Source organism: Pristis pectinata, chromosome 4 (assembly GCF_009764475.1).
Source record: "Pristis pectinata isolate sPriPec2 chromosome 4, sPriPec2.1.pri, whole genome shotgun sequence".
NCBI lineage: Eukaryota > Metazoa > Chordata > Chondrichthyes > Rhinopristiformes > Pristidae > Pristis > Pristis pectinata.
This window is the reverse complement of record NC_067408.1, coordinates 2,601,428-2,629,336: the sequence shown is the minus strand read 5'-3', so window position 1 is coordinate 2,629,336 and position 27,909 is coordinate 2,601,428. Positions and strand designations below refer to the sequence as shown.

Below are 27,909 nucleotides of genomic sequence, written 5' to 3'. Positions count from 1 at the left end.
CATGGCCTGACAGATCTTTATTAAGGTCCATAGCTGAGATCTTGAAACTCCAAAGAACTGTCGCCTGTCCTTTGCAGGATCCTATGAGCCAGTACCACTTGGGGATCTGCTACCAGAGAGGATGGGGCGTGCTGAAGGACTAACGCCGAGCTGTAGATCTCTACAAGCAGGCTGCTGCTCTTGGACATCCTGACGCACAGTGCGCTCTGGGCATGTTCCACCAGAAAGGACTGGGAGGTACTGGCCTGTTAAGGAGAGTTAAGCTGTTTGTATGTCAGGGGTTTCCTGAGGAAGCTCTCGCCAAGAATAAATTGCTTTTACCCTTTTGCTTCCTGCCTCTCTCGGTGCCGGGACTTGCCAGGGCAGCATAATCTCCACCCCTTCCTCAGCTTTCAGCTCTGCTGTAGGATCTCTGCATCAGTGAACCGACGAGCTGATCTTCTCTCTCTCTCTCTCCCCCTCCCTCAGGCCTCCCGGTGAACCTATGGAAGGCCTTGGAGTTGTATCAGAAGGCAGTTCGCAGGGGCAGTGAGGAGGCTGCGCACAATCTGCAGATCCTAATGAAGGAGCTCCGAGTCAAAGGTAATGCTGCCCATTGGATTGCAGCCTGACCAGAGAGGGTCTCCTGTGAGCTAGTGTGGGGTTGGAGTTTTAACACAAGGTTTTGATGGTGCATTTTGTTAAGAATGAGAGGAACAAAATCTTTAAAGGGGGTGCTGAGACAGAGACTGGGAGGTGTGGATTAATCTTAGAGTCTGAATGTTGGTTAAATCATAATGGGCTTCTGTAAAGGCACTCAGTTGCAATAAACTACTGGCCCAATTTCAAGCTTTGCACAGATTAAACCTCAACGCAACACCCCTCCCATAGTCAACCTCCTCTCCAGGATCTGCAGCTTTTGCATAAGCAGAGAAGGCATTTTGTGGGACAGTCCACAAACGGGCTGATAAAATCGTGCCCTTCATCCAGGCCTTCCCCACAGCCCTGGACACGTCCATACGTGGGAGCTCTTGGGCTTTGACCAGGAGCCCCGACCTTCCATGTCTTCCCATCGAGCCCAGGTCTCTGGTGCAGCGAGGCAGCAGCTCTTCTAGCTCGCAAATAGAAAGGTCCCAAGCTGGCAGCTGCTGCAGGGAATTCTGCAGCTGATGTAGTTTGAAGGCAGAACCTAGCACGAGTCCCAGCAGCGAGGCTGAAACGTTTACTGACGTCTTCAACCAGATGGTCCATCTCTGTTCCTCCTGAGATCCCACAGAGCCCAGTCTTCCAATTCGACCTGTTCCTTGTAATATCAAAGAGCGGTTGGGGACACTGGATAAAGCAAAGACGGGGCTACATTCTGGTTGTAGTACTGAAGACGTGTGTTGCAGAATTACTCAGGCCTTTGGCAAGCTGTTCCTGTAAAGCTGCAACCCGTTCTGAGAAAGGATTGGAGGTCATTGTCAGCAGTCCTTCCAACTGGCACTTGCTCACAATACGTTGCTCGTTATGCCCAGTTTGGGTCTTGCCAGGACTGCTCCACACGGAGCAAAGAGGTAAGAGTAACCAACCTTGACATGAAGGAAACATTTGCCCTGGAGAAACTAATCGATAGCGATCTAGGGCAACCGCTGGTGTCATACATTGCACAAAGGCACATGTATACAGTGGGTGGAGGTCAGTTAGCCCAGCCCCAGATATTGCTGCAGAAGTTCTTCAGGACCCACCAACTTCAGCTGCTTCATCAACACCTTCCCTCCATCAGTCAGAAGTGGAGCAGTGGCCATCTCCAACACAACCACCAACCCTCGGTAGTCAATGATATTGCCGTTGCAGAGACCGTCCAACCATCAACATGCTGGTCAACCACCATTGACCAGAAACTTAACTGGACCAACCGACTATAGGTGCAGATTGTGGAAATCTGAAATAAACATGGAAAATGCTGGGAACACTCAGCAGGTCAGGCAACACCTGTGGCAGAGGGAAACAGTTAATGTTTCAGGGTCTGGGACTGTAGGTCCGAGTGATTATAAGGAGTTAGGAAAGATGTTTAAAAAGCAGGACCTCAAGGGTAACCTGCACCTACGAGTGCAGGTGACTCTGGATTGCCCCCAGTGCCACATGCAAGTGAGGGCAGAAAGAGAAAGATGGGTGAGGTGAACTCGTAGTTGGTGCAGAGAGGCAAGGATTCATGTTCTTGGATCACTGGGATCTCTTCTGGGGCAAAGGTGACCTGTACAAGAGAGATGGGTTGCACCTGAACTGGAGTGGGGGGGGGGGGGGGGGGCGCGATATCATTAGAACCATAGAACACTACAGCACAGAAAACAGGCCATTCGGCCCTTTTAGTTTGTGCCAAAACTTTATTCCACTAGTCCCAATGACCTGCACCCAGTCCATAACCCTCCAGACCTCTCCCGTCCATGTATCTATCCAATTTATTCTGAAAACTTGAGTGAGCCCGCATTTACCACATCAGGTGGCAGCTCGTTCCACACTCCCACCACTCTCTGAGTGAAGAAGTTCCCTCCGATGTTCTCCCTAAACCTTTCCTGTTTCACCCTAAAGCCTTGTCCTCTCATATTTATCTCTCCTAATCTAGGTGGAAAGAGCCTACTCGTATTTACTCTGTCTATACCCCTCATAATTTTGTAAACCTTGTATCCTGAAAGGAGGTTTGCTAGTGCTGCTTGGGAGGATTTGAAACTAGGTTGGCAGGGGAGTGGGTCGCCAGGCTTAGATGGGCATCTTGGTCGGCATGGATGAGTTGGGCCGAATGGCCTGCTTCTATGACTCTGACGCTTCACCGGAACTGCGTGGGTGTTGCAGCCACGAGTGCAGGTTAGTGACAATGACATGACTCCCGTCAGGTATAATCAGGACAACAGTTCTTTCCCCCAGACTGTCAGGCTCCTGAATACCTTGGAGACAGTCTCAGACAAATGCCACGTCAAAAGCCCTGGTTTGCACAACAGCGTATAAGAACTTTGGCTGCTGCCGAACATGTTTATACAATTAGTGCAACACACTGAGTTCTGTATTTTCTTCGTCCAACTCGGTTTGGCACTAACCCTGCACTAAATTTGTATTCTGTATACACTGTTTTTTGCACTATTTCTACTTGCACAATTTTTTTGTCTGCGTTTATTGTATGTCCTCTGTTCTATTTATGTCCTCTGTCGTGTGAGTCTGGGGGAAACGACATTTCGTTCCTCCGTGTGTAGCATGTGGGTGAATGACAATAAAGTAACTTGAACTTGACTTATTTCTCATTGCAGGAGGTTTTACTGTGTCCGGTGGCTCCGGCTCCCTGAGGTGTGTGATGTCCTCCCCTTGCCTCAGTGCACAGGGCACGCTGAAAGCACTGCTCCCTCGGCAGCGCGCAGGCGAAGCCGACTCCAACTGTCTTCCACCCGGAACACCGCTGACTCTGCTGCCCCACTCCTGGAGCACAGGCACCCTCCTCGCCTTGACGCTCAGCAGTGGCGGTCTCCGCGTTAGCACCGACCCATCCGAGACAGGCTGCCAGGACTGCCATGTGGAATTCCCGCGGAACACCGCACCTTCCTTGTCGGCGTGGGGTGATTTACGTGGGGGCGTTTCCTCGGAAGCCTGCGTGCCGCACCGCCTCCCGTTCCCTCGAGGCCGAGGGATCTCCTCACCCCGTTGGATGGATCCACAGCTCCCTGGGCAGAGACCCAAGTGGGGGAAGCTGCATCATGTAGGCAGGAGTCTGAGGGATTTCCATCACCGGCTCTCCCAGCCCTGACCTGATGCAGGGTCTCCACCCGGAATGTCAAACGTTCCCACAGTTGCTGCTCGACCCGCTGAGTTCCTCCAGCAGATTGTTTGTTGCTCCAGATTCCAGCGTCTGCACAGTTGACGGTTTCTGTCCAGACACCCTGATTTGACCCCCAACATGTGCTTAACCATTGCCAAGGCAAAACGTCCTGTTCCAGCAGTGGAGAGCTCGGAAGCAAGGCAGCAGTTCAGCAACCACTCATCCAGGACGATCCAAAATCTCATCCCGATCCCCTGCTGTCTGTCTTCCCTCACGGGAGAGCGTTGTGTTTTTAACTCTTTCTGTTGCGTGCTGCTCTGCCTCTGAGGTTGTTGACTCCTGAGCTGGAGTGTCCCGACAAGTAATGGTCGGATATCTGATGTGCCCTCAGGAGTGGGGAGGGGCTCAGGTGGAGCATAAACCCCAGCACGATGGGCCGAGTAGCCTCTAGCTGTACAATAAACAGCCATGCTTAGCTGATTTGTGTTGCTGCAGGCAGTGGTGGGCTGTTCCTCTGCGAGCTAGACCCATGATTAATTTGGAAAGCTGTCATCCTAATTTACATTAGACTTTCTCTCCCCAGACATACAGTCAGTTTAAATGTTAATGTGATGCTTCGCTGCATTTCTCCCTTGCTGTCTCTTGCGCACACGCACGCCCACACTCTGTCAGTCTGTCACAGTGATCCACCATATGCCACGCCTATAGTCTTGAAAGACCAGTTTATATTTTCACTCGCCAACCATTGGTTCAAAACCCTCAGCCAGTTAGTTGCAGCTGACACTTCATGCAGCGAAACTGGGTGCATCTACAAGCAACGAGGCAGCTGTGATCTCTACAATGCAATGTCTCCTCGCCACTACTGTAAGCACATCACACCTCCCTCACTGCATTGAATGTGTTACACACAATCTTTGCAGCATTTGAATGCATAACGCACAACCCAAAGTGAATTGAGTGCACTGCACGCAATCCTCGCGGCATTGAACGCATAACGCGCAATGATATATTGAGTGTGGCATGCACAACTCTTTGCCACATTCAGCGCATCACAACCCCCTCAGTGCCTTTAGTGACTTCATAGCTTTAAGAGAGGAGTCTTTCTTTGAGCCAGTGACACAGATACCCGACCCGGGTTCAGTGCTAGCCTCAGGTGCTGTCTGTGTGGGGTTTGCACACTCTCCCTGTGCGTTGCCCCCTGATGCTCCACTGTCCCCTCTCATCCCAAAGATGTGCCAGTCGGTAGGTTAATTGGCTGCTGTATATTACCCCCAGTGTGTAAGGGGGGTGGTAGAATCTGGGGGGGGTCAATGAGAATGTAGGGAAGATAAAAATATGATTAACGTAGGATTAGTGTAAATGAGTGGTTGGTGGTCAACACGGACTCAGTGGGCCAAAGTGCCTGTTTTGTGCTGTATCTTGGTCTCTCACACTATGCCAGATCTGATGGCTTAACCCTCGTGTTATATTGGCAAGTGAAGTGTTTTAAAGACTTTCCTGACTGATGTCACTTAAATGCAAGCTGTTCGATTAAAAAATTATCTGGGAATCTAATGATTTGTGTTCCTGGTGATTTGCTTTTGAAAGCAGTTTAAGCTCAGCTTCCATGGGGAGACATTCCAGGGAGCTCGACCAAAGTTTGCAATTCCAAGATCATCGACAAAGTTGGATGAGGCAGATTGGTCATTGGTTTCTCTCTGCCTAGATCCTGAACCACAGCCTCTGACCCTTCACCTAGGTTACCTGTCCCTGGTTGTCTAAAAGCCAAGACTTCGTACAGTTCAAACTTCTACCCTGTGGATGTTCCTTGCCAGCAATCAGACTAAAGCCACGGTGCCGGGAGGGAAAGGTCCTCTCCTGTACATTTAATTCGAACTCCCCCCCCACCCCCACCCCAGTCTTGTTTCAACCATTTGCTAATTGGTTGAATTAATATTGCAGTGGACAGATCTATAAACTAATGGCCTAAGACGGTGTCCAGAGGCAGCAAACCTCCCTGTGCTGTGCTACGTTAACAGCATAAATTTCACTTTAATGGAGAAGGAAGTTTTTATAATTAAGAATCTCCCATTACTTTTTCCATAAAGCCACAAAATCTTTGTCTTGCAGTGAAACTGTTGTCAGCCTTGCATCTCCAAAGTGTGCAGAAAGCTGGCTAGGAAATGGCCTGCTTGGAGCCAGTTTTATACAGCACAGAAGCGGGCCCTTCGGCCCAACTCATCCATGCTGACCGAGTTGCCTACCTGAGCTAGTCTCATTTGCTTATGTTTGGCCCATATCCCTCTAAACCTTTCCTATACATCTACCTGTCTAAGTGTCTTTTAAACACTGTCTCTACCACTTCTTCTGGCAGCTTGTTCTTTACAGTAGTGTAGCGGTTAGAGTAACGCTATTACAGCGCCAGCGACCCAGGTTCAATTCTGGCTGCTGTCTGTAAGGAGTTTGTACGTTCTCCCCACATCTACGTGGGTTTCCTCCGGGTGCTCCAGTTTCCTCCCACATTCCAAAGACGTACGGGTTAGGAAGTTGTGGGCATGCTATGTGGCGCCGGAAGCATGGCGACACTTGCGGGCTGCCCCCAGAACACTCTACACAAAAGATGCATTTCATTGCATGTTTTGATGTACATGTGACTAATAAATCTTATCTGTGGAAAAACTTGTCCCTTGGGTCCCCTTGAAATCTTTCCCCTCTCACAAACCTCTGCCCTCTAGCTTTAGACTCCCCTACCCTGGGGAAAAAGTCTGTGACCATCCACCTCTCATGATTTTATAAACCTCTACAAGGTCACCCCTCAGCCTCCTTCGTTCCAGGGAAAACAGTCCCAGCCTGTCCAGCCTCTCCTGATAACTCAAGCCCTCCAGTTCCAGCATCAGCCAGTGCTATGCTGCATAACAGCATAAATTTCACTTTAATGGAGCAGGAAGTTTTTATCATTAAGAATCTCTCGTTACTTTGCCTGTAAAGCCACAAAGTCTTTGTCTTGCAGTGAAACTGTTGTCAGCCTTGCATCTCCAAAAGCACGGTAGTGTAGTGGTTAGTGTAACGCTATTATAGCGCCAGCGACCCGTGTTCAATTCTGGTCGCTGTCTGTAAGGAGTTTATACGTTCTCCCCGTGTCTGCGTGGGTTTCCTCCGGGTGCTCCAGTTTCCTCCCACATTTTAAAGACGTATGGGTTAGGAAGTTGTGGGTGTGCTATGTTGGTGCTGGAAGCGTGGCGACACTTGCGGGCTGCCCCCAGAACACTCTACGCAAAAGATGCATTTCACTCTGTGTTTCAATGTACCTATAACTAATAAAGATATCTTAATGTGCAGAGAGCCAGCGAGGAAATGGCCTCCTCGCTGCAGAGGAGGCAGCCAAGCTGCATTTTACTCCGTGTGCAGAGTGCTCGACTGCTCGGGGCTTTGTATGCCTGTAGAGTAAGTTGCTTTAGACAATGCACCTGTTGACACGGAGGAGGGGTTCACTGTAACCAGTGCATTCCAACCTGGTTTTAATCACAGGTTTTAAAAACTGCTTAATGTTTACTGATACCTGGAGAACAGTCTGAAGGTCCGAGTCAGTCACACCTGGAGAAAAGCAATGCCGCGGAAAAAAAGGTTAGCTGTCTGTTGCCCAGATATTTCTGTGGCATTAAGTGTATTGGGAATGGATTGTGGATAATCCTTCATGGCTTTCAGATAGACACATGAATATGGAGGGATAAGGCTGACACAGGAGGGGGACATTTAGTACAAATGATCAGAATCAGGTTTATTATCACTGATTTGTATGTGGTGAAATGTGTTGTTTTGCGGCAGCAGTACATTGCAAAGGCATAAAATTACTATAAATTACAAAATAAATAAATAGTGCAAAAAAGAAAAGGAACAATGAGGTAGTGTTCATGGGTTCATGGACCGTTCAGAAATCTGATGACAGAGGGGAAGAAGCTGTTCCTGAATCATTGAGTGTGGATCTTCAGGCTCCTGTACCTCCTCCCTGATGGTAGTAACGAGAAGAGGGCATGTCCCGGATGATGAGGGCCTTTAGTGATGGTGCCTCCTCCTTGAGGCACTGGCTCTTGAAGATGTCCTCGATGGTGGGGGAACATCAAGATCAGTACATCGTGGGCTGAATGGCCTGTTCAGTGTTGTACTGTATGTAAATCTCCCCTAGTGTGTGGGTGACTGGTAGAATCTGGGGCGAGTTGATAATGGTAGTTGATGGTTGGCATGAACTCGATGGGCTGAATGGCCTGTTTCCGGGCAGTCTGACTTTGGCTCTGATTATGCTCAAGAGGAAACAGTCACAGGGAGAGCATGCAAGCTCCACACAGACAGCACCAGAGGTTGGGATTGAACCTGGAGCTGTGAGGCCGCAGTATTGACTGCTGTGCCACTGAGTTTTCATGGTTTCAAAATAAGGAGGAAAGGACATGAGGAGGAATTTCTTCTCCCTCTGGGTTGTGACTCTTTGGAATTCTCTACCGGGAGAGCTGTGGAATCACTGAAACTATCCAAGGTCAAGACATTTAGTCTGTGGGAACAGGCCGGGGGGTTGGGGGGGGAGGGGGCGGGTGCTGAGGCCAAGATCAGCTTAGACACAGTCCCACTGAATGGTGGAGCCCACTCAAGGGGCCATGTGGGCAACTCCTCCAGTTATGTCTTGGGAATGGCAGAACAGGCTTGAAGGGCCAAATGTCCTCATTGCTTTGCCCAGCTAGTGGGGGCTGTGATGAGAGGAGGGAACTGACGGCTCCTGTGTAGTGAGGGGTCACAGTCTCGGTATTAGATAGCAGTTCAGCCAGAGCAGGGTCCTGAGTAGCTGGAGACCTCCACGTGAAGGTGCATTAAGTGACTGCTCCATCTTCAGACCCGGCCAAAGATACTAACCCCAGCCGAAGATACTAACCCCTGCCAAGGTAAAAGAATTCGCACACACGCATCTCGCACTCCTCCCAACAGAGCAGAAGAACTCCTCCTCAACAAGAAGACAAAGTCACTGTCAGTCTCTTTAATTGTACGTTTTATTTCTATGTTCCATTTAACTGTACACGTAGAACTTCAAGTGCTCCACAAAACCCACCCTTCACAACAGCAAGATTCTTCAACGGTGTACTGCCCCTCCCGCAGTGCGACCCTCCCTCAGTACTGCACCCCCCACAGTGTGACCCTCCCTCTGCCACCCCTCCCACAGTGTGACCAACCCTCAGTATCCCCCCCCCCCCCACCCCACAGTGCAGCACTCCCTCGGTACCGCCCCTCTCCCGCAGTGCAGCGGTCCCTCAGTACTGCCCCTCGCACAGTGCGACCCTCCCTCAGCACCACACGGGAGTTTTTGCACAGGTCTCTGGGCCAGGTCCGCTGTTCACTGCCAGTGCACTGCTGAGAATATCAGTGGTCGGCGTGAGGGTTCTGGGTACACTAGCCCTGGGAAAGGTCAGCTCATCAAACCTTCCCGGGAACCCCTCCCTACCACCTAGTGTCCACTTACCCAGAGCAGAGGGATTGTAGGGAGCACAGAGGCTGAACAGTTGCAGTGTCTGTGGCCTAAAGTAACTGACAGAGGTGGAGTTGTCAACACAACCTCCTTTTATTGAAATGGGAAGTCTCACTCCTTGGTACAACCATGCTTCAAGGTTCTCACTCTCCCCCCATAAGATGTCTACTAATTCCCCCCTCTCCCCTTACCCATCACAATGTGGTATCAATCCCCAGACTAATCCCACTGAAACTCTCCATAAAACTTGTATCAATCCCCAACTAATCCCACTGCCCCGCGCTCTCCTTACAGCCCTGTATCAATCCCCAGACTAACCCCACTGCCCTGTTCTCCACAGCGCTGTGCCATCATACTATCCTTCAGTACTGTTGGTGTAGCATTGTGTATTGGCTGGGACACCAGAAGATGACCTCTGTTCTTTGACATGGAGTCTCTGATATTTTACATCCCACTGAGAGATCAGATGAGCCTCAGTTTAAAATCTCCCCTGCAGCACCGCAGACAAGTGCTGCACCTCTTCAGTGCTGCCCTTCAGAGTTAGCCCAGATTGTGGGCTCAAAGCCCCAGAACCGTCCTTGAACCCATCGCCTTCTGGCTGGGAGACGGGACAGTTACCCAATCGGCCAGTGCGCACGTTGCACATTGAAGACTGGAGAAACTGGGCTCTCCTTGGGTCAAGGGCTGATATAATGGGAGTGTTAACACAGCCTCGTGACTCGGGGCTCCTCAGAAGTTACTTTTCATCCCCCACCTCCTGATTAAATATTAGATCTCTTTATTAGTCACACGTACATTGAAACACCCAGTGAAGTGCATCTTTTGTGGAGAGTGTTCTGGGGGCAGCCCACAAGTGTCACCACGCTTCTGGCACCAACACAGCATGCCCACAACTTCCTAACCCGTACGTCTTTGGAATTTGGGAGGAAACCGGAGCACCCGGAGGAAACCCACGCAGACACACGGGGAGAATGTACAAACTCCTTACAGACAGCAACGGGATTTGAACCCAGGTCACTGGTGCTGTAAAGTGTTACGCTAACCACTACACTACCGTGCCTGCCTATTTAGGGAACTGGGGTTATGGGGTTATTTCAGGGCAGTGATACTGGGGTAAAACATCAGCTGTGATCTCATCGAATGGCAGAGCAGGTTTCAGGGGCTGAATGACCCACGCCTGCTTCTGTGTTTATTCTCATCGGCCAGTGTGGCGAGTCACAGACCCCGGTCCGATTACTCAGATCTCCACACAGTGTGGACTGGCTGGCTGCAGAGATTCATTCAGACGTTACTGAAGTTGCCTGTTCCTTGCTGAGCCGTGTTAAACAGTGGTTTCCAGTAAACAGGACACATTTATCCTGACAAACACATCTATCACTCAGTTGGAAACAATCCTGTTACTAATCCTGCAGTTCCCCACCCTCACTTAATGCTTGAGTTGTCCTTCCTGAAATCGGGGCTGTTTATTAGGATTTCTCTTTTGAACCCAATGTAAAAGGCTACTCTGCTCAGCTCTGTGTTATCACCCCACCAATTTTCCCTGTAACCCATTCCCACCAACTCCCCCCAGATTCTACCCCTCACCCACGCACTGGGGGCAATTTACAGTGACCAATTAACCTGCATCGTTGGGACATAGGAGGAAACCGGAGCAGCTGGGGGAAACCCACGCAGTCACAGGGGAACGTGCAAACTCCACACAGACAGCGCCGGAGGTCGGGATTGGAGGCTGAGGCAGAATCTTTTCATGCTGTCCTAAATTCTGCGTAAACTAATTGTATATTTTTTCCTATCACATGTCTGATTTAAAATTCCATTATCTTTTCTAACCCCAGACCTACACTGGTCGGCCTTCCAGAACCTAGACGAGACGCCCCACAGAGCGCTGATATTGGTGGGCAGTGATCGGCCTTTCCAAGGTCCCCAAGAAACCCACGCACTGTTCAATTACACAAAGATATCACATTTTATTGTTAATAACAAAATATACATTAGTCAGCTTGGGTAATGAGCAGTGTTGGAAAATAAAAATATCACATCATTGGCACTGGTCGGAAATAAATCATTAAATAGAATAGAAAAATATTTTGTATTTAACTGGAAAAGGTTAAAATCTTCATCAGTCAGATACATTCCAGTGTGAAAATATTTATACCATGGGTATGCACCAAATTATCAGCAGTCCTGGGGCTGAGCAGTGGAACCATGTGGGTCTAGTCCTGGGAGAGTGAGAGACGGTGTTTTGGATGCAAGACTTGGCCAGTTGGTTTTTCAGTGGTGGGGAAACACTCCCAATGATCTACAGGGGGAGGTAGTGAGGCCCCAGTGACAAACCAACCCAGGTGATCGAAGTAGCCAACTGTATATGGAAGGGTCATGATCCAAAAGTCATTGGCGTCATCCGGTTGGTGTCCAAGCTTCCCAATAAACCGATTGGGAGATCTCGGGAATGGATCCAATCTGCTCTGAAGCTCCCCCACATTCTCTGCCACGATAAGGTAAGATAAGATTCTTTATTAGTCACATGTTCATCGAAACACACAGTGAAATACATCTTTTGCGTAGAGTGTTCTGGAGGCAGCCCGCAAGTGTCGCCACACTTCCAGCACTGACACAGTATGCCCACAACTTTCTAACCCATATGTCTTTGGAACGTGGGAGGAAACCGGAGCACCCGGAGGAAACCCACACAGACACGGGAAGAACGTACAAACTCCTTACAGACAGCGGCCAGAATTGAACCCGGGTCGCTGGTGCTGTAATAGCATTGCGCTAACCGCTACACTACCGTGCCTGCCCATGAATGACTGTCGAGACCTAAAACAGAGAGATGGTGGAGAGGTTGAGGCTTCTCTTCAAGGACATCAATAATTAAATGCACCAGTGCTAATCTTTCAAGGATTAAAATGGGCATAAACGTACTGACAAAGCAGGAAAAGAGGATCGGAAAATAGTTAATGACAACAATTGCAATACAGCCCTCTCAACTGGTTGAACCACAGTTTCTGGAAAAGGAAGTTTTTCCTGAGTTCCCTTGTGTTAGATTAGTCTCCTCTGTCACACAGCACAGAAACAGGCCATTCGGCCCATGCCAAGACACCCATCTAGACTAGTCCCATTTGCCTGCATTTAGCCCACATCCCGCTAAACCTTTCCTATCCGTGTACCTGTCCAAGTGTCTTTTAAATGTTGTTAATGTACCTGCCTCAACCTTTTCTGTTCCAGGGCTTGGGATCTTTAGTTTAAGCATCAGAGCTAAAAGACTGCACATTCACTAATACAGCATGGAAGGGGGTTTGGACTGGGGGTTAAAACGTGGTTCTACTGGGAGCAGTAACACCAGAGAGGCCAGTGACAGGGCATCCAATTCTTTTAAAATGTTTCCAACAAGCCTGAAGGTAAATGTGTTTGTTTCAGTGGAAAAGAATCTCCCCCCAACCCGCCGGACACTGTTTCTGATCCAGTGTGTGTGAGGGTGAGTCACAGGCAAACACACATCCGTTCTGACAGGGGCCCCTCCCTCAGCAACCAGAGGAAGCACCTGGTCAGGATCCCAACCCCACTCCAGCCGAGCCAAACCAAATCACAGCAAACTAAATGAAAAACACGACGATGCTGGAGGAACTCAGCAGGCCGGGCAGCATCTGTGGAGAAAAGCAGGCGGTCAACGTTTTAGGCCAGGACCTTTCAGGACACTGACCCCGAAACGTTGACCGCCTGCTTTTCTCCACGGATGCTGCCTGGCCTGCTGAGTTCCTCCAGCATTGTCGTGTTTTTCATCTAGATTCCAGCATCTGCGGTCCTTTGTTTCTCCACAGCAAACTAAACCCGTGTCTCCAAACTAAATCGCGGTATTCGAAGGGAAGAACTTTTTTTCCCTACACAAAGGGCGGTGTGTATGTGGAATTGGCTGCCAGAGGAAGTGGTTGAAGCAGGTACAATAACAACATTTAAAAAACACTTGGACAGGTACATGGATTGAAAAGGTTTAGAGGGATATGGGCCAAACGCAAGCAAATGGGACTAGCTTGGATGGGAATCTTGGTCTGCATGGACCAGTTGAGCCGAAGGGCCTGTATCCGTGCTGTATGTCTCTATGAAGTTTGGAAGCTATATACAAACACGAGGAGGACAGACCATTCAATCCCTCAAGTTGCATCATAGATAGATTAAAGAAAACCTTCAACACCAACAATGGTAGAGCTGCTACCTCACAGCTCCAGAGACCTGGGTTCGATCCCAACCTCGGGCGCTGTCTGTGTGGAGTTTGCATGTTTTTCCTGTGACCGCGTGGGTTTCCCCCGGTTCCCTCCCACATCCCAACGACGTGTGAGTCGGTGGGTTAATTGGCCACTGTAAATCGCCCCATGTGTGGGTGAGGGGTAGAATCTGGGGGGAGTTGATGGGAATGTGGGGAGAATAAAATGGGTTAGTGAGAGATTAGTGTAAAGGGGTGGTGATGCGGACTGAGTGGGTCAAAAGGCCCACTGTCCTGTACCTCTCTGTGACCAATGGCCCCAGCTCTTCCCAATCCACATCCATCGGCACAATCTCCCTCCTCATTCTATCTTTGGACTACAACAACTAAACCTTTCCCTCCCACTCCATATTCTCTCCAGTCATAGAACTGTACAGGATAGAAACAGGCCCTTCAGCCCATCATCTCCATGCTAACCATCACACCCATCTCTACTGATCCCATTCACCACATTTGACCCTTCTCTGCCTCGGTGATTCAAGTGTTCGTCCAAATACTTCCTCAATGTTGTGAGTCTCTCTGCCTCCACCATCCCTCAGACAGTGTGTTCCAGATTCCAACCATCCGCTGGGTGGAGAATTTCTTCCTCAGGCCCTGTCTAAACCTCTTCCTCCTCACCTTGAACCTATACGCTCTAGTTTTCGACATTGCTGTCACGGGGAGAAGTTTCTCACAACCCACCCTGTCTCTGCCCCTCATAATTTTGCATCCCTCTACCAGGTTCTTCCTCAGCCCCCTCCACTCCAGGGAGAACAGAACCCGGCCCTCTCCAGTCTCTCCTCATAACTGAAGCGCTCCATCCCAGGAAACATCCTGGGGAATTTCCTCTGTAGTGTAGCGACCAGAACTGCACACAGTACTCCAGCTGTGGCCTAACTAAAGTTTTATAAAGTCATACTCTGATCTTCATTGCCCCGACTAATGAAGGCAAGCATCGATATGCCTTCTTCACCACTTTACTTACCTTTGGGGATCTCTGGGCTTGTACATCAAGGACCCCCTGTTCCTCAATACTCCCTAGGTCCCTACCATACCTGGTGTACGTCCAACCCTTAGTAGATCCCCCAAAATGCATCACCTCCCACATCAGGACTAAATTCCATCTGCCAATGTTCACCCAACTTACCAGCTGATCAACATCATTCAGTAGCCCAAGACTACACTCCTCAACATCAATGACAGCAGCAATTTTTGTCCTGTCAATAAACGTATTAATCATACCCCCTACACTCACTTAATGTACATGAGAGACAGCAAGATCCCAGCACTGATCCCTGTGGTACACCACTGGTGACAGGCTTCCAATCACAAAACCTATGGCTCACCCATAGAAGACAGAGGGTGGTGGTAGATGGAGCGTATTCTGCCTGGAGGTCGGTGACTAGTGGTGTTCCACAGGGATCTGTTCTGGGACCATTTTGATAACTGACTTGGATGAGGATGTGGAAGGGTGGGTTAGTAAGTTTGCAGATGACACGAAGGTTGGTGGTGTTGTGGATAGTGTAGAAGGTTGCTGTAGGTTACAACAGAACATTGATAGGATGCAGAGCTGGGCTGAGAAGAGGTAGATGGAGTTCAATCCGGATAAGTGTGAAGTGATACACTTTGGAAGATTGAATTTGAAGGCAAAATACAAGGTTAATGGCAGGACTCTTAGCAATGTGGAGGAACAGAGGGGTCCACATCCATAGATCCCTCAAGGTTGCTGCGCAGGTCGATAGGGTTGCTAAGAAGGCGTATGGTGTGTTGGCCTTCATTAGTCAGAGTATTGAGTTCAAGAACTGCGAGGTAATGTTGCAGCTCTATAGACTCGTTAGGCCAGACTTGGTGTTCAGTTCTGGTTGCCTCATAATAGGAAGGATGTGGAAGTTTTAGAGAGGGTGCAGAGGAGATTTACCAGGATGCTGCCTGGATTGGAGAGCATGTCTCATGAGGATAGGTTGAGCGAGCCAGGGCTTTTCTCTTTGGAGAGGAGGACGATGAGAGGTGACTTGATAGAGGTGCACAAGATGATAAGAGGCATAGATCGAGTGGACAGTCAGAGACTTTTTCCCAGGACAAAAGTAGCTCACATGAGGGGGCATAATTTTAAAGTGATTGGAGGAAGGTACAAGGGGGATGTCAGAGGTAAGTTTTTTTTACACAGAGAGTGGTGGGTGCATGGGACGCACTGCCGACAGAGGTTGTGGGGGCAGATACATTAGGGACATTTAAGGCACATGAATGATAGAGAAATGGGGGGCTATGTGAGAGGAAAAGGTTAGATTGATCTTAGAGCAGGATAAAACGTTGGCACAACATCACGGGCCGAAGAGTCTGTACTGTGTTGTAATGTTTGATGTTAAAACCATTGTCCTCTGCCTCTACTACCAAACCAACCTTGGATCCAATGTGTGAACTTGCCCTGGATTCCATGTGTTCTAAGCCTTTGAAACAGGCTGCTCTTGCCACAGATTGATAGAGTGATACAGCACGAAAACAGGCCCTTCGGCCCAACTTGTCCATGCACCTAAGCTAGTCCCATTCGCCCGCGTTTGGCCCATATCTCTCTAAACGTTTCCTATCCACATACCTGTCCAAATGTATTTTAAATGTTGTAATTGTACCTGTCTCAACCACTTCCTCTGGTAGCTCGGTCCATTACACCAACCACATATTGTTACTTCTTGAAAAAACAATCTCAATCGGGGTGGAAGGGAGGTTAGTGGGATCTGAGGGACATTCTCTCACCGTTACTGGAGGAGCTGCTCTGGTCCCGCTCCCTGTTCTGGGGTTTCCAGCAGGCCGGGGAGACGCCTGCCCCTGCCTCTGTCCACCTCGCCCTCGCACAGGACGCTCCAGCGGGCAGACAGTCTGCGCAGCAGCTCGGGGCTGGGCTGGCCGTAGGTCTCGGCCTTCTGCAGTAGCAGCTGCTGGAAGAGGACGCTCACTCCGGTCAGGAGCCCTGCCTGCTCCTGCTCCGCGCCACGGCAAGAGCCCACCCCGCCTTTTCCGAAGGTCAAGAAGGTTGTCTTCTCCCCGTCCGCGGGGGTTGCCGCCATCTCCACTGCCTCGGGGGACTTGGGGTTGAACACGTTCTCCTTGTAGTCAGAGGGCAGCGTTGAGGGCAATGTCCAGCACAGCTCCTCGAGGCTCAGCCGCTCCACTGCACTTCCTGCAGATCCCGACCCTGGAACAGCAAGAGGACTCTGTCACCAGCGGCCCCTTCTCAACCAGAACACAGAACAGTACCGCATAGGAACAGGCCCTTCGGCCCACCACGTCTGTGCTATACACGATGCCAAATTAAACTAAATCCCTTCTCCCTGCACATGATCCACATCCCTCCGTTCCCTGCACGTTCCCTGTTCCTGAGCACTTTCCACTTCCTCGCCCCCATCTGCCATCCGGACACACTGCGGTGGTCCGTTCTGCTGTGCAGCAGCGAGGATGTCCCCCGTGGAGGTCTCTCTGCCTTTACCAGGGGTGGAGAGTTGCACAGGGCAGTGACTTACAACATTGATAGGTTGGTTCACCTGATGTGTCTGCAAGAAGACAAAGTAATAAAACCTGAAGATGTTGGCCTCTCTTTGGGCACTCAGTACAGTAGGTTAGGGGACCTCCTCATTGATCTGCTCCTGGATCTAGCCATGGTTGCCATTCATAGGACTATGAAGCGGGCTGTCGAGGGCTCCACCTGAACCGACTGCCTGTCCCCCTTCTGAGGAAACGTCCGTGCCCATGTGTCCCTGGAGAGGGAGCACGTCGTGTCCACTGGCTCTCTAGGGGCCTTCCAGGACCAGTGAGCACCACAGAGCCAGTGTGTTTTAAAAACAATTCTCGGGGTTATAGAGTAATACAGCATGGAAACAGGCCCTTCGGCCCAACTCGTCCATGCCAACCAAACTGCCCACCTACACTAGTCCCATTGCCTGTGTTTGGCCCATATCCCTCGAAACCTCTCCCATCCGTGTACTTATCCAAATGTCTTAAAATGTTGTTATTTTACACACCTCAGCTAGCAGCTTGTTCCACCCTCTGCATGAAGAAGTTGCCCCCTTATAAATCTTTCCCCTCTCACCTTAGACCCACGACCAGTCCTGAAGAAAGGTCTCGATCTGAAGCGTCAACCATCCATTTCCCTCCACAGAGGTGGCCTGACCCGCTGAGTTCCTCCAGCGCTTGGTGTGTTGCTCCAGATTTCCAGTCTCTTGTGTCTTCCTCTAGTCTTTGGTTCCCCATCCCCAGGGTAAAAGACTGTGGGCATTCACCCTATCTGTGCCCCTCATGACTTTATACACGTCTATAAGGTCACCTCAGTCCCCTACATTCCAGTGAATAAAGTCCTAGCCTGACCGACCTCTCCCTATAACTCAGTCCCTCAAGTCCTGGCAGCGTCCTCATTTCTTGTAACTTTAGATCAAGTGAATGGATAAAGGGTTTTAGTCCTTTTACTAAAAATAGAGGACAACATTTTTAATTTTAACGTGGATTTTTTTCTCATGTGAATAAATGTATCTTTAAAACAAAGGAACAAAAGGAAATAGACAGGTCCAACGCAGAGCACAGCTCTCTCAGCACGTCCCGTCACACACACCCAGCCAGATCTACACAGGCTCCTTCCCTGCGCTGGGGGCGGGACAGAGACCTCTCACCTGCCGGTGCTGTCCAGCTGCCCCTGGCCAGCAGGTCGCTCAGTCCGTCCTCCAGCAGCTGGTCGATGTGCGAGGTTCTCCCTGTGCCACTGTCACTGTCTCCCTCTTCGCTCTCCCCCTGCCCGCTGTCCTTCAGACTCCCTCTGTCAGCCTCGGGCACCGCTGGCCTGCGGGACAAGGGTGGGAACACATCCTCAGAGTCGGCTACAGGGCAAGTCACAGGTGGCGTGGGGAATGTGGGGAGGGGAGGAGGGGGGGAGGGGGAGGAAGGGGAGGGGAGGGGGAGGAGGGTTGAGGGGGAGGAGGGTTGAGGGGGAGGAGGGTTGAGGGGGAGGAGGGTTGAGGGGGGGAGGGGAAGAGGGGGGGAGGGGAAGAGGGGGGGGAGGGGAAGAGGGGGGGAGGGGAAGAGGGGGGGGAGGGGAAGAGGGGGGAGGGGAAGAGGGGGGAGGGGAAGAGGGGGGAGGGGAAGAGGGGGGAGGGGAAGAGGGGGGAGGGGAAGAGGGGGGGAGGGGAAGAGAGGGGAGGGGAAGAGGGGAGGGGGAGGGGAGGGGAAGAGGGGAAGGGGAGGGGAGGAAGGGGGAGAGGGAGGAGGGGGAGGGGAGGGGAAGAGGGAGGGGGAGGGGAAGGGTTGAGGGGAGGGGAGGGGTGGTGGGGGAGGGGGGAGGGGAGGGGGGAGAGGGAGGAGGAGGGAGGGGAGGGGAAGAGGAAGAGGGGAGGGGAAGAGGAAGAGGAAGAGGGGAGGGGAGGGGTGGTGGAGGAGGGGGAGGGGGAGGAGGGGAAGGGTTGAGGGGAAGTGTTGAGGGGGAGGGTTGATGGGGGAGGGTTGATGGGGGAGGGTTGATGGGGGAGGGTTGATGGGGGAGGGTTGATGGGGGAGGGGGGAGCACAGACTGAATAAACTGCTGTGTTTTAACCACAGGAACAGAGATCCAGGTCCCACCGGTGGGACGGTTGGACCCAGGGGACGCGGACTGAAGGGGATCAGCAGAAGGCCCAGAGGGGAGAATGTTCTTGGCCAGCGAGTTGCCTTGGGGACGGATTCACAACGTTCCGACTCCAGGCGACAGGCACTACTGATGAAAGCAAACAGACCCAACTGCTCCAGTGCCTTCAATCTGACTGTTCCTGCATTCACTCAGAAACAGAAACTTCACGGCACACAAGGACCCAGTGTGCCCACTATTTCAGTGAAGGGCGGCTCAGTTCATCCCATTCCCCGATTGTCTCCTATAAAGCAACAATTAGCTCTACAAGTTTTAATTCAGTTCTCCACGGATGCTGCCTAACCTGCTGAGTTCCTCCAGCATCATCGTGTTTTTCATCTAGATTCCAGCATCTGCAGTCCTTTGTTTCTCTTTAATTCAGTCCTTTCTGAAGACTACCACTGAGTCAGTTCCTTGACACAAGCACATACCAGATCAGAAATACCCTTGGACAACAGTTTCCTTGTCTCCCCTCTGATGTTTCTGCCAGTGACCTCGAAGCTGTGCCTCCTGTTATCGACTCTGCTCCTTACCTGAGCAAAACCCTTCCTGTTTTAGAATCATACAGCACGGAAACAGGCCCTTCAGCCCAACTGGTCCGTGCCGACCAAGATGCCCATCTGAGTTCGTCCCATTTACCCGCATTTGGCCCATATCCCTCCAAACCTTTCCTATCCATGGACCCGTCCAAATGCCTTTTAAATGTTGTTATTGTACCTGCCTCAACCACCTCCTGTGGCAGCTCGTTCCATATACTGACCACTCTCCGGGTGAAAAAGTTGCGCTTCTAGTTCCTATTAAATCTCTCCCCTCTCACCTTAAACCCATGCCCTCTAGTTCTTGATTCCCCAACCCTGGGGAAAAGACTGTGTATTCACCCTATTTATGCCTGTCATGATTTTATACACCTCTATAAGATCACCCCTCATTCTCCTACTGTTCAGTGTATAAAATCCTATATCATCTATATGGAATCTCCTCTAAGCCTCCTCAGCTCCAGAGAGAACCTACCTGCAGTTCTTTAAATATTTATTTCCCCGAAAGTTTGGCCTAGCCTGGAACTGTCCCTGGTGTAAAAGGGAGAGCAGCTGGGAGATCTGCTGTAAAACACAAAGGAAAACGCGTGTCAGGATTCACACCAATCTTCACACATGGCAATCGATCACCTTTCAAAAGTATTCTCAAAATTAGCTGATCTCACTGTTTATTTAGAGGTGTGGGTACCTCTGACAGGTCCAGCACATTGTAATTGGTGAATGCTTTATAGGGGAGATCAGGAAAACTGTTTTCACCCAGAGGGTAAGTGGTAAATTGGTTTATTATTGTCACATGTACCAAGGTACAGGGAAAAGCTTTGTTTTGCATGCCATCCATTCATTACAACAGTCCGTTGAGGTAGCACATGTGAAAACAACAACAGAATACAGAGGAAAGTGTTACAGTTACAGAGAAAGTGCAGCACAGGAAGACAATGAGGTGCAAGGTCATAACGAGGTAGATTGTGAGGTCAAGAGTCCATTTTATCGTACTAGGGAAGTGTTCAGTAGTCTCATAACAGCGGGATAGAAGCCGGGGTCTGGAACTGACTGCCTGAAAGGGTGACACGAGGAGAAACGGTCATCACACTTATGGAGAACTTGGATGTATAATTCTTTTATTTCATCACTTGTTTCCAGAGGAACTGGCAAAGACAGCATTTAGTGTCCATCCCCAATTGCCACCTTCTTGAACCATTGCAGTCCTTCTGGTAAAGGTGCTTCCACAGTGCTGTGGGGAGGGAGTTCCAGGATTTAGACCCAGTGACGGTGAAGGACTGGCGATATATTTCCAAGTCAGGAATGGTGTATGACTTGGAGGGGAGCCTGCAGGTGGTGGTGTTCCCCTGTACCTGCTGCCCTGCCCCTCTAAGTGGTAGGGATGGAGGGTTTGAGAGGTGCTGTCGGAGTAGCCTGGGTGAGTAACTGCGGTGTATTCTGTAGACAGTGCACACTGCGGCCACTGGGCAGCAGTGATGCAGGGAAAGAATATTTACAGTGGTGAATGGGTGTCAATTGAGTGGGCTGCTTTGTTTGGGATGGCGTTAAGCTTCTTGAGAGTTCTTTGAGGCAAGAAATTATTCCATTGTGCTCCCGGCTTGTGCCTTGTAGCTAGTGGAAAGGCTTTGGGGAGTCAGAACGTGAATCACTCAGTGTAGGATCCCCAGCCTCTGAGCTGTTCTCACTGCCACAGTATTTCTGAGGCTGCTCCAGTTGAGTTCCTGGTCAATTGTGACCACCCCCCCCACCCCCCCAGGATGTTGATGGTGGGGGTCACTACTGGACAGGAGCTCAACCGGACCAGCCATTGGCAATGTGGTGCCATTGAAGGTCAAGGATTGGCGATCAGACGGGTCACTGCCTGGCACATTAGTGGTGCAATGTTAATTGCCGTGCATCAGCCCATTGCCCAAATGTTATTCAGGTCTTGTTGACAAATGCACTGAGTTAGGATGGTAGTGTTACTGAACGAGCAATCCAGGGAGCCCACCTTTGCAAACCAACTGGGAATGCAGAGGATGGGGGTTCAAGACCCACCCAGTAAATGAAAATTCCAATTTTGAAATTCTGCAAAAATCTGACATTAGGGACTTGTGCACTAACATTTGTCTTTCCCTTCACGTTCGGGTACAAATTATATTCTGTGTGGTGTCTGTACCTACGTGCCTGTGATGCTGCTGCAAGTTTTTCATTGTACCTGTACCTCACCGCACTTGTGCACATGTTGTGGATAGTGTAGAAGGTTGCTGTAGGTTACAACAGGACATTGATAGGATGCAGAGCTGGGCTGAGAAGTGGCAGATGGAGTTCAAGCTGGCAAAGTGTGAAGTGATACACTTTGGAAGATTGAATTTGAAGGCAGAATACAAGGTTAATGGCAGGACTCTCAGCAGTGTGGAGGAACAGAGGGATCTTGGGGTCCATGTCCATAGATCCCTGAAGGTTGCCATGCAGGTTGATAGGGTTGTTAAGAAGGTGTATGGTGTGTTAGCCTCCATTTGTCAGGGTATTGAGTTCAAGATCTGCCAGGTCATGTTGCAGCTCTATCGAACTCTGGTTAGACCACACGTGGAGTATTGTGTTCAGTTCTGGTCACCTCATTATAGGAAGGATGTGGAAGCTTTAGAGAGGGTGCAGAGGAGATTTACCAGGATGCTGCCTGGATTGAAGAGCATGTCTTATGAGGATAGGTTGAGCGAGCTAGGGCTTTTCTCTTTGGAGAGGAGGAGGATGAGAGGTGACTTGATAGAGGTGCACAAGATGATAAGAGGCATAGATCGAGTGGACAGTCAGAGACTTTTTCCTAGGGTGAAAATGGCTCACAGGAGTGGGCATAATTTTAAGGTGATTGGAGGAACGTATAAGGGGGATGTCAGAGGCAAGTTTTTTTTTACAGAGTGGTGGGTGCGTGGAACACACTGCCGGCAGAGGTGGTGGAGGCAGATACATTAGGGACATTTAAGGGACTCTTAGATAGACACATGAATGATAGAGAAATGTAGGGCTATGTGGGAGGGAAGGGTTAGATAGATCTTAGAGCAGGATAAACATCATGGGCCGAAGGGCCTGTACTGTGCTGTAATGTTCTATGTTCTCATAGAATCATAGAACAGTACAGCACAATACAGGCCCTTTGGCCCACAATGTTGTGCCGACCTTTAAACCCTATCTAACCCCTTCCTCCCACATATCCCTCTATTTTAAATTCCTCCATATGCTTATCTAGCAATCTCTTGAACTTGACCAATGTACCTGCCTCCACCACCACCCCAGGCAGCACATTCCATGCCCCAACCACTCTCTGAGTAAAAAACCTTCTTCTGATATCTCCCTTGAACTTTCCACCCATTACTTCTTGTATTGAGCATTGGTGCCCCGGGAAAGAGGCGCTGGCTGTCCACTCTATCTATTCCTCTTAATATTTTATACACCTCTATATCCTAAACTCGACTTGACTAGTGAAACCTATCTTGTTCACTAATGTTAATTGGGAGGAGAATCTGCAGCCCTCACTCAGTCCGGACACTGGACTCCAGTCCTGCACCACCCTGGTTATCCTGACCAGCCCTCCCCAGCATCTGACAAGGCACTAGGCTGCATCAAAGACATCTCACCACCACCACCTCCAGTGATTGGCCAATAACGTCCGGCCCTCTGATCCACACACGCGCTCCAAGGGCGAGATTCCCACAGAAATGCTGTCCTCAGCAATTTCAGATGCTCCAAGGAACTTAGCCCCAAATTCCTTCCTCCAGCGTTAAATTTCCTTTCGAGCACTGGGAAGGGTGTGGAGAGGGAGGGGAACATCCTCCCTGTCGAACCCTTCAGGAATTCTGTACATTTCAATGAGATCTGTCATTCTTCTAAACTCTACAGAATAATGACCCAATCGATTCAATCTCTCTCCATACAGTGAACCTGCCGCCCTGGAGCAGTCTGATGAATCTTTACTGCACTCCCTCTATGCAAGGACACCCTTTCTTGGGTAAGGAAACTAGAACCAATATTCTGCATTCTCAACACTATATTCTGCATTGTTTTCTTTTTACTACCTCGATTTACTTACGTCTGGAATGATCTGTCTGGATGGCACATAAAACAAAAGCTTTTCACTGTATCTCAGTACACGTGACAATAATAAACCAATAACAATCGTCCAGGTGTGGTCTTATCAAGGCCCTGTATAATTGCAAAACTACATCCTTACTCTTGTAATCAAACCCTCCCGTAATATAGACTAAAGGCCAACACACCATTTGCCCTCCTAATCACCCACCTGCCCCTGCACGTTGGCCTTCAGTGAGTTGTACACAAGGACGTCCAGATGTCTTTGAACATCCACACTCCCCAATATCTCACCATTTAACAAACACTCCCCTTCCTGTAACGCCCAGATGATATCCCATTTGCCATGTTCTCACCCTGTCCATACCCCTGAACCTCCTCCTGGTTGAGGTCAGCATTAGATCAGCCATACTGAATGGTGGGGTAGTCTTAAGGGGCTGAATGGCCTACTCTTAATTTTCTTGTGTTCAAAGTCACATGGCACAGAAACAGGCCCTTTGGCCCAACTGGTCAATGCCAACCAAGATGCCCATCCAAGCTAGTCCCATTTGCCAGCGTTTGGCCCATAAACGTCTAAACCTTTCCTATCCATGGACCTGCCCACGTGTCTTTTAAAAATTGTTATTGTACCTGCCTCACCCACTTCCTCTGGCAGCTCGTTCCACATAGATGCCACCCTTTGTGTAAAAAAATTTTCTATTAAATGTCTCCCCTTTCACCTTAAACCTATGCCCTCTAGTTCTCAATTCCCCTTCCCTGGGAAAAAGACTGTACATTCACCCTATTTATGCCCCTCATGATTTTATACACCTCTATAAGATCACCTCTCAGTTTCCTATGCTCTAAGGAATAAAGTCCCAGCCAGTCCAACCTCTCCCTATAACTCAGTCCCTCAAGTCCTGGCAGCATCCTCGTAAGTACAGGAGTTGTGACCTCATGTTGTAACTGTACACAGCTCTTGTATTGTGCACAGTTCTGGTCGCCCAGCTATAGGAAGGACGTCTTTAAGACGGAAAGGGTGTGGAAAATATTCACAAGGATGTTACTGGGACTGGAGGGCTTGAACTACAAGGAGAGGCTGGATAGACTGGGAGTTTTTCCCTGGAGTGTAGAAGACTGAGGGGTGTCCTTATAGAGGTTTATAAAATCATGAGGGGCATAGATAAGGTGGATGGTCACAGGCTTTTCCCCAGGGTAGGGGAGTCTAAAACTAGAGGGCAGAGGTTTAAGGTGAGAGGGGAAAGATTTAAAGAGGACCTGAGGGGAAACATTTTCACTCAGAGGGTGGTGGGTGTGTGGAACGAGCTACCAGAGGAAGTGGTAGAGGTGGCTACAATCTAGACAGGTACATGGATAGAAAAGGTTTAGAGGGATATGGGCTAATGCAGGCCAAGTGGGACTAGCTCAGTCAGACAACTTTGTCGGCATGGACTAGTTGGGCCAAAGGGCCTGTTTCCATGCTGTGTAACTCTACGTCTCCACAGAAACAATTCCGGAATCTGTCGAAGCCTGGAAAATGAGAAATGGGAGCATCCACTCTCTCAAAACCTCCTTTTATCCCTTGGGACCCATCAGCTTCCAAACTCGTCACCCTCTCTCCTCATGTTAGTGTGACCATCCACCTTATCCATGCTCCTCATGATTTTATAAACCTCCATAGTGTCACTACACCAAGGAAAACAGTCCCAGCCTGTCCAGCCTCTCCTGGTAACTCAAGCCCTCCAGTCTGGGTAACATGCTTGTGAAACTTTTCTGCACCCTTTCCAGCTTAATTTGAAGAGCTTGCAGAGCTAAATGGTCACCTACTATCCCACTGACATAAATATTCATGGCCCATTTGTTACCCACAGCACAACCCTGCAATGCACTTCCCTGTAGCTGTGACACTTTACTCTGCACTGTTATTGTTTTACCCTGTACTACATCAATGCACTCTGTACTAACTCAATGTAACTGCACTGTGTAATGAATTGACCTGTACGATCGGTATGCAAGACAAGTTTTTCACTGTACCTCGGTACAAGTGACAATAATAAACCAATACCCACACTACCTCCCAAAACAAAAAGCTGAATATCGACCCAAGGACTGTTCATGGAACAAGTACAGAATGGAACACACCCACTGCCTGTTTTTCCCAGCTGTGAGGCACTGCTCCAGATGTGTACCATAGTCTTGCCAAGGGCAGGGAAACCTAACTACAATTGCTGTAGCTCCTGGTGATTGTCCATCAGTTGGGCAGGGAATGCCACACGTAATCAAGGACCCCTCCCACCCTGGACACTCTCTCTTCTCCCCTCTCCCATCGGCAGCAGATACAAAAGCCTGAAAGCACGTCCCACCAGGCTCAGGGACAGCTTCTACCCCGCCGTTATCAGACGATTGGGCTATTGAAGACTATTTTCTCTCTTTTTTTCCAGCCCCTTTTTTTTCCTCTCTCCATAACTTTGACCCATCCCCTGGGGGATCTGCTCTCCCCTCCTCCCCCCACACCTGCCCATCACTATCTCCTACCTGCATCTACCTATCACCACCCTGTGCCCACCCCGCCTCCCCTCATTTGTCCACCTATCACTGCTCTGCTTTTCCCTCCTATATATTGGACTTCCCCTTTTCCTATCTTCAGTCCTGAACATAGAACAGTACAGCACAATACAGGCCCTTCGGCTCACCATGTTGTGCCGACCTTTAAACCTCACCTAAGACTATCTAACCCCTTCCTCCCACATTTTAAATTCCTCCATATGCTTATCTAACAATCTCATGAATTTGACCAACGTATCAGCCTCCACCACCACCCCAGGCAGCACATTCCATGCACCAACCACTCTCTGGGTAAAAAAACCTCCCTCTGATATCTCCCCTGAACTTCCCACCTATTACTTTAAAGCCATGCCCCCTCATATTGAGCATTGGTGCCCTGGGAAAGAGGCGCTGGCTGTCTACTCTATCTATTCCTCTTAATATTTTGTACACCTCTATCACGTCTCCCCTCATCCTCTTTCTCTCCAAAGAGTAAAGCCCTAGCTCCCTTAGTCTCTCCTCATAATCCATACTCTCCAAACCAGGCAGCATCCTGGTAAATCTCCTCTGCACCCTTTCCAAAGCCTCCACATCCTTCCCATAATGAGGTGACCAGAACTGGACACAGTACTCCAAGTGTGGTCTAACCAGAGTTTTGTAGAGCTGCATCATTACCTCGCGGCTCTTAAACTCGATCCCACGACTTATGAAAGCTGACATCCCATAAGCTTTCTTAACTACCCTATCCACCCGTGAGGCAACTTTCAGTGATCTGTGGATGTGAACCCCCAAATCCCTCTGCTCCTCCACACTACCCAGAATCCTGCCATTAACTTTGTACTCCGCCTTGGAGTTAGTCCTTCCAAAGTGTATCACCTCACACTTCTCCGGATTGAACTCCATCTGCCACTTCCCACATTCCAAAGACGTACGGGTTAGAAAGTTGTGGGCATGCTATGTTGGTGCCGGAAGCGTGGCGACACTTGCGGGCTGCCCCCAGAACACTCTACACAAAAGAGGCATTTCACTGTGTCTTTCAATGTACGTGTGACTAATGAAGATACTGTATCTTATCTGAGGAAGAATTGTTTTAACCCTGATGGTGTTTGGAGTCTGGAACACACTGCCTGAGGGGTGATGGAGGCAGAAACTCTCACAACATTGAAGTATAAAAGCAGGGATTTGAAACGGCAAGAGCTGGGGAATGGAATGAGTACGGACAGGTACTCGAAGACACAAGAGACTGCAGATGCTGGAATCTAAAACAAAAAAATACTGGAGGAACTCAGCGGGTCAGGCAAGTGCGGTAGGGGGGCTGGGCTGCAGGTGAGGCTGAAACAGCGTGGATACAAGACCCCCCTTCCCAGCATACTACCAGCTAATGTCCAGGCCATTGAGAACAAAGTTGATGAACTAAGGGCAAGACTGACCTACCAAAGAGAACTGAGGGACTGCTGTGTGCTATGTCTCACCAAAACGTAGCTTACACCTGCTTCACCTGACTGCACCGTACAACCTGAGGGCTTCTCAATCCACCGAATGGACCGTACAGCGTCCTCAGACAAAGTTAGAGGCAGAGGGGTCTGCTTCTTAATCAATAACTCCTGGTGCTCAGACGTGACGGTCTTGGTGAGTTCCTGTTCACCCAGCCTGGAATATCTA

General features: G+C 49.8%; 2 protein-coding genes across 2 annotated transcripts in view; one reads left to right on the top strand and one right to left on the bottom strand.

Annotated features, from left to right (window-relative positions):
- Nucleotides 1–5,335, top strand: part of dele1 (DAP3 binding cell death enhancer 1) — a 34,082-nt gene extending 28,747 nt beyond the window's left edge. The window contains exons 11-13 of the mRNA XM_052013510.1: nt 79–237; nt 469–582; nt 3,261–5,335. Of these exons, the coding sequence (XP_051869470.1) occupies nt 79–143 (65 nt within the window). The 3' untranslated portion in view covers nt 144–237; nt 469–582; nt 3,261–5,335. The remainder of the gene's footprint in view (nt 1–78; nt 238–468; nt 583–3,260) is intronic.
- A 5,831-nt stretch (nt 5,336–11,166) lies between these two features.
- Nucleotides 11,167–27,909, bottom strand: part of LOC127570018 (protocadherin-18-like) — a 33,446-nt gene continuing 16,703 nt past the window's right edge. Inside the window, exons 3-6 of the mRNA XM_052015202.1 lie at nt 20,135–20,223; nt 18,141–18,307; nt 16,237–16,675; nt 11,167–11,733 (exon numbers count right to left, since the gene is read on the bottom strand). Coding sequence (XP_051871162.1) covers nt 16,239–16,675; nt 18,141–18,307; nt 20,135–20,223 — 693 coding nt within the window. The 3' untranslated portion in view covers nt 11,167–11,733; nt 16,237–16,238. The remainder of the gene's footprint in view (nt 11,734–16,236; nt 16,676–18,140; nt 18,308–20,134; nt 20,224–27,909) is intronic.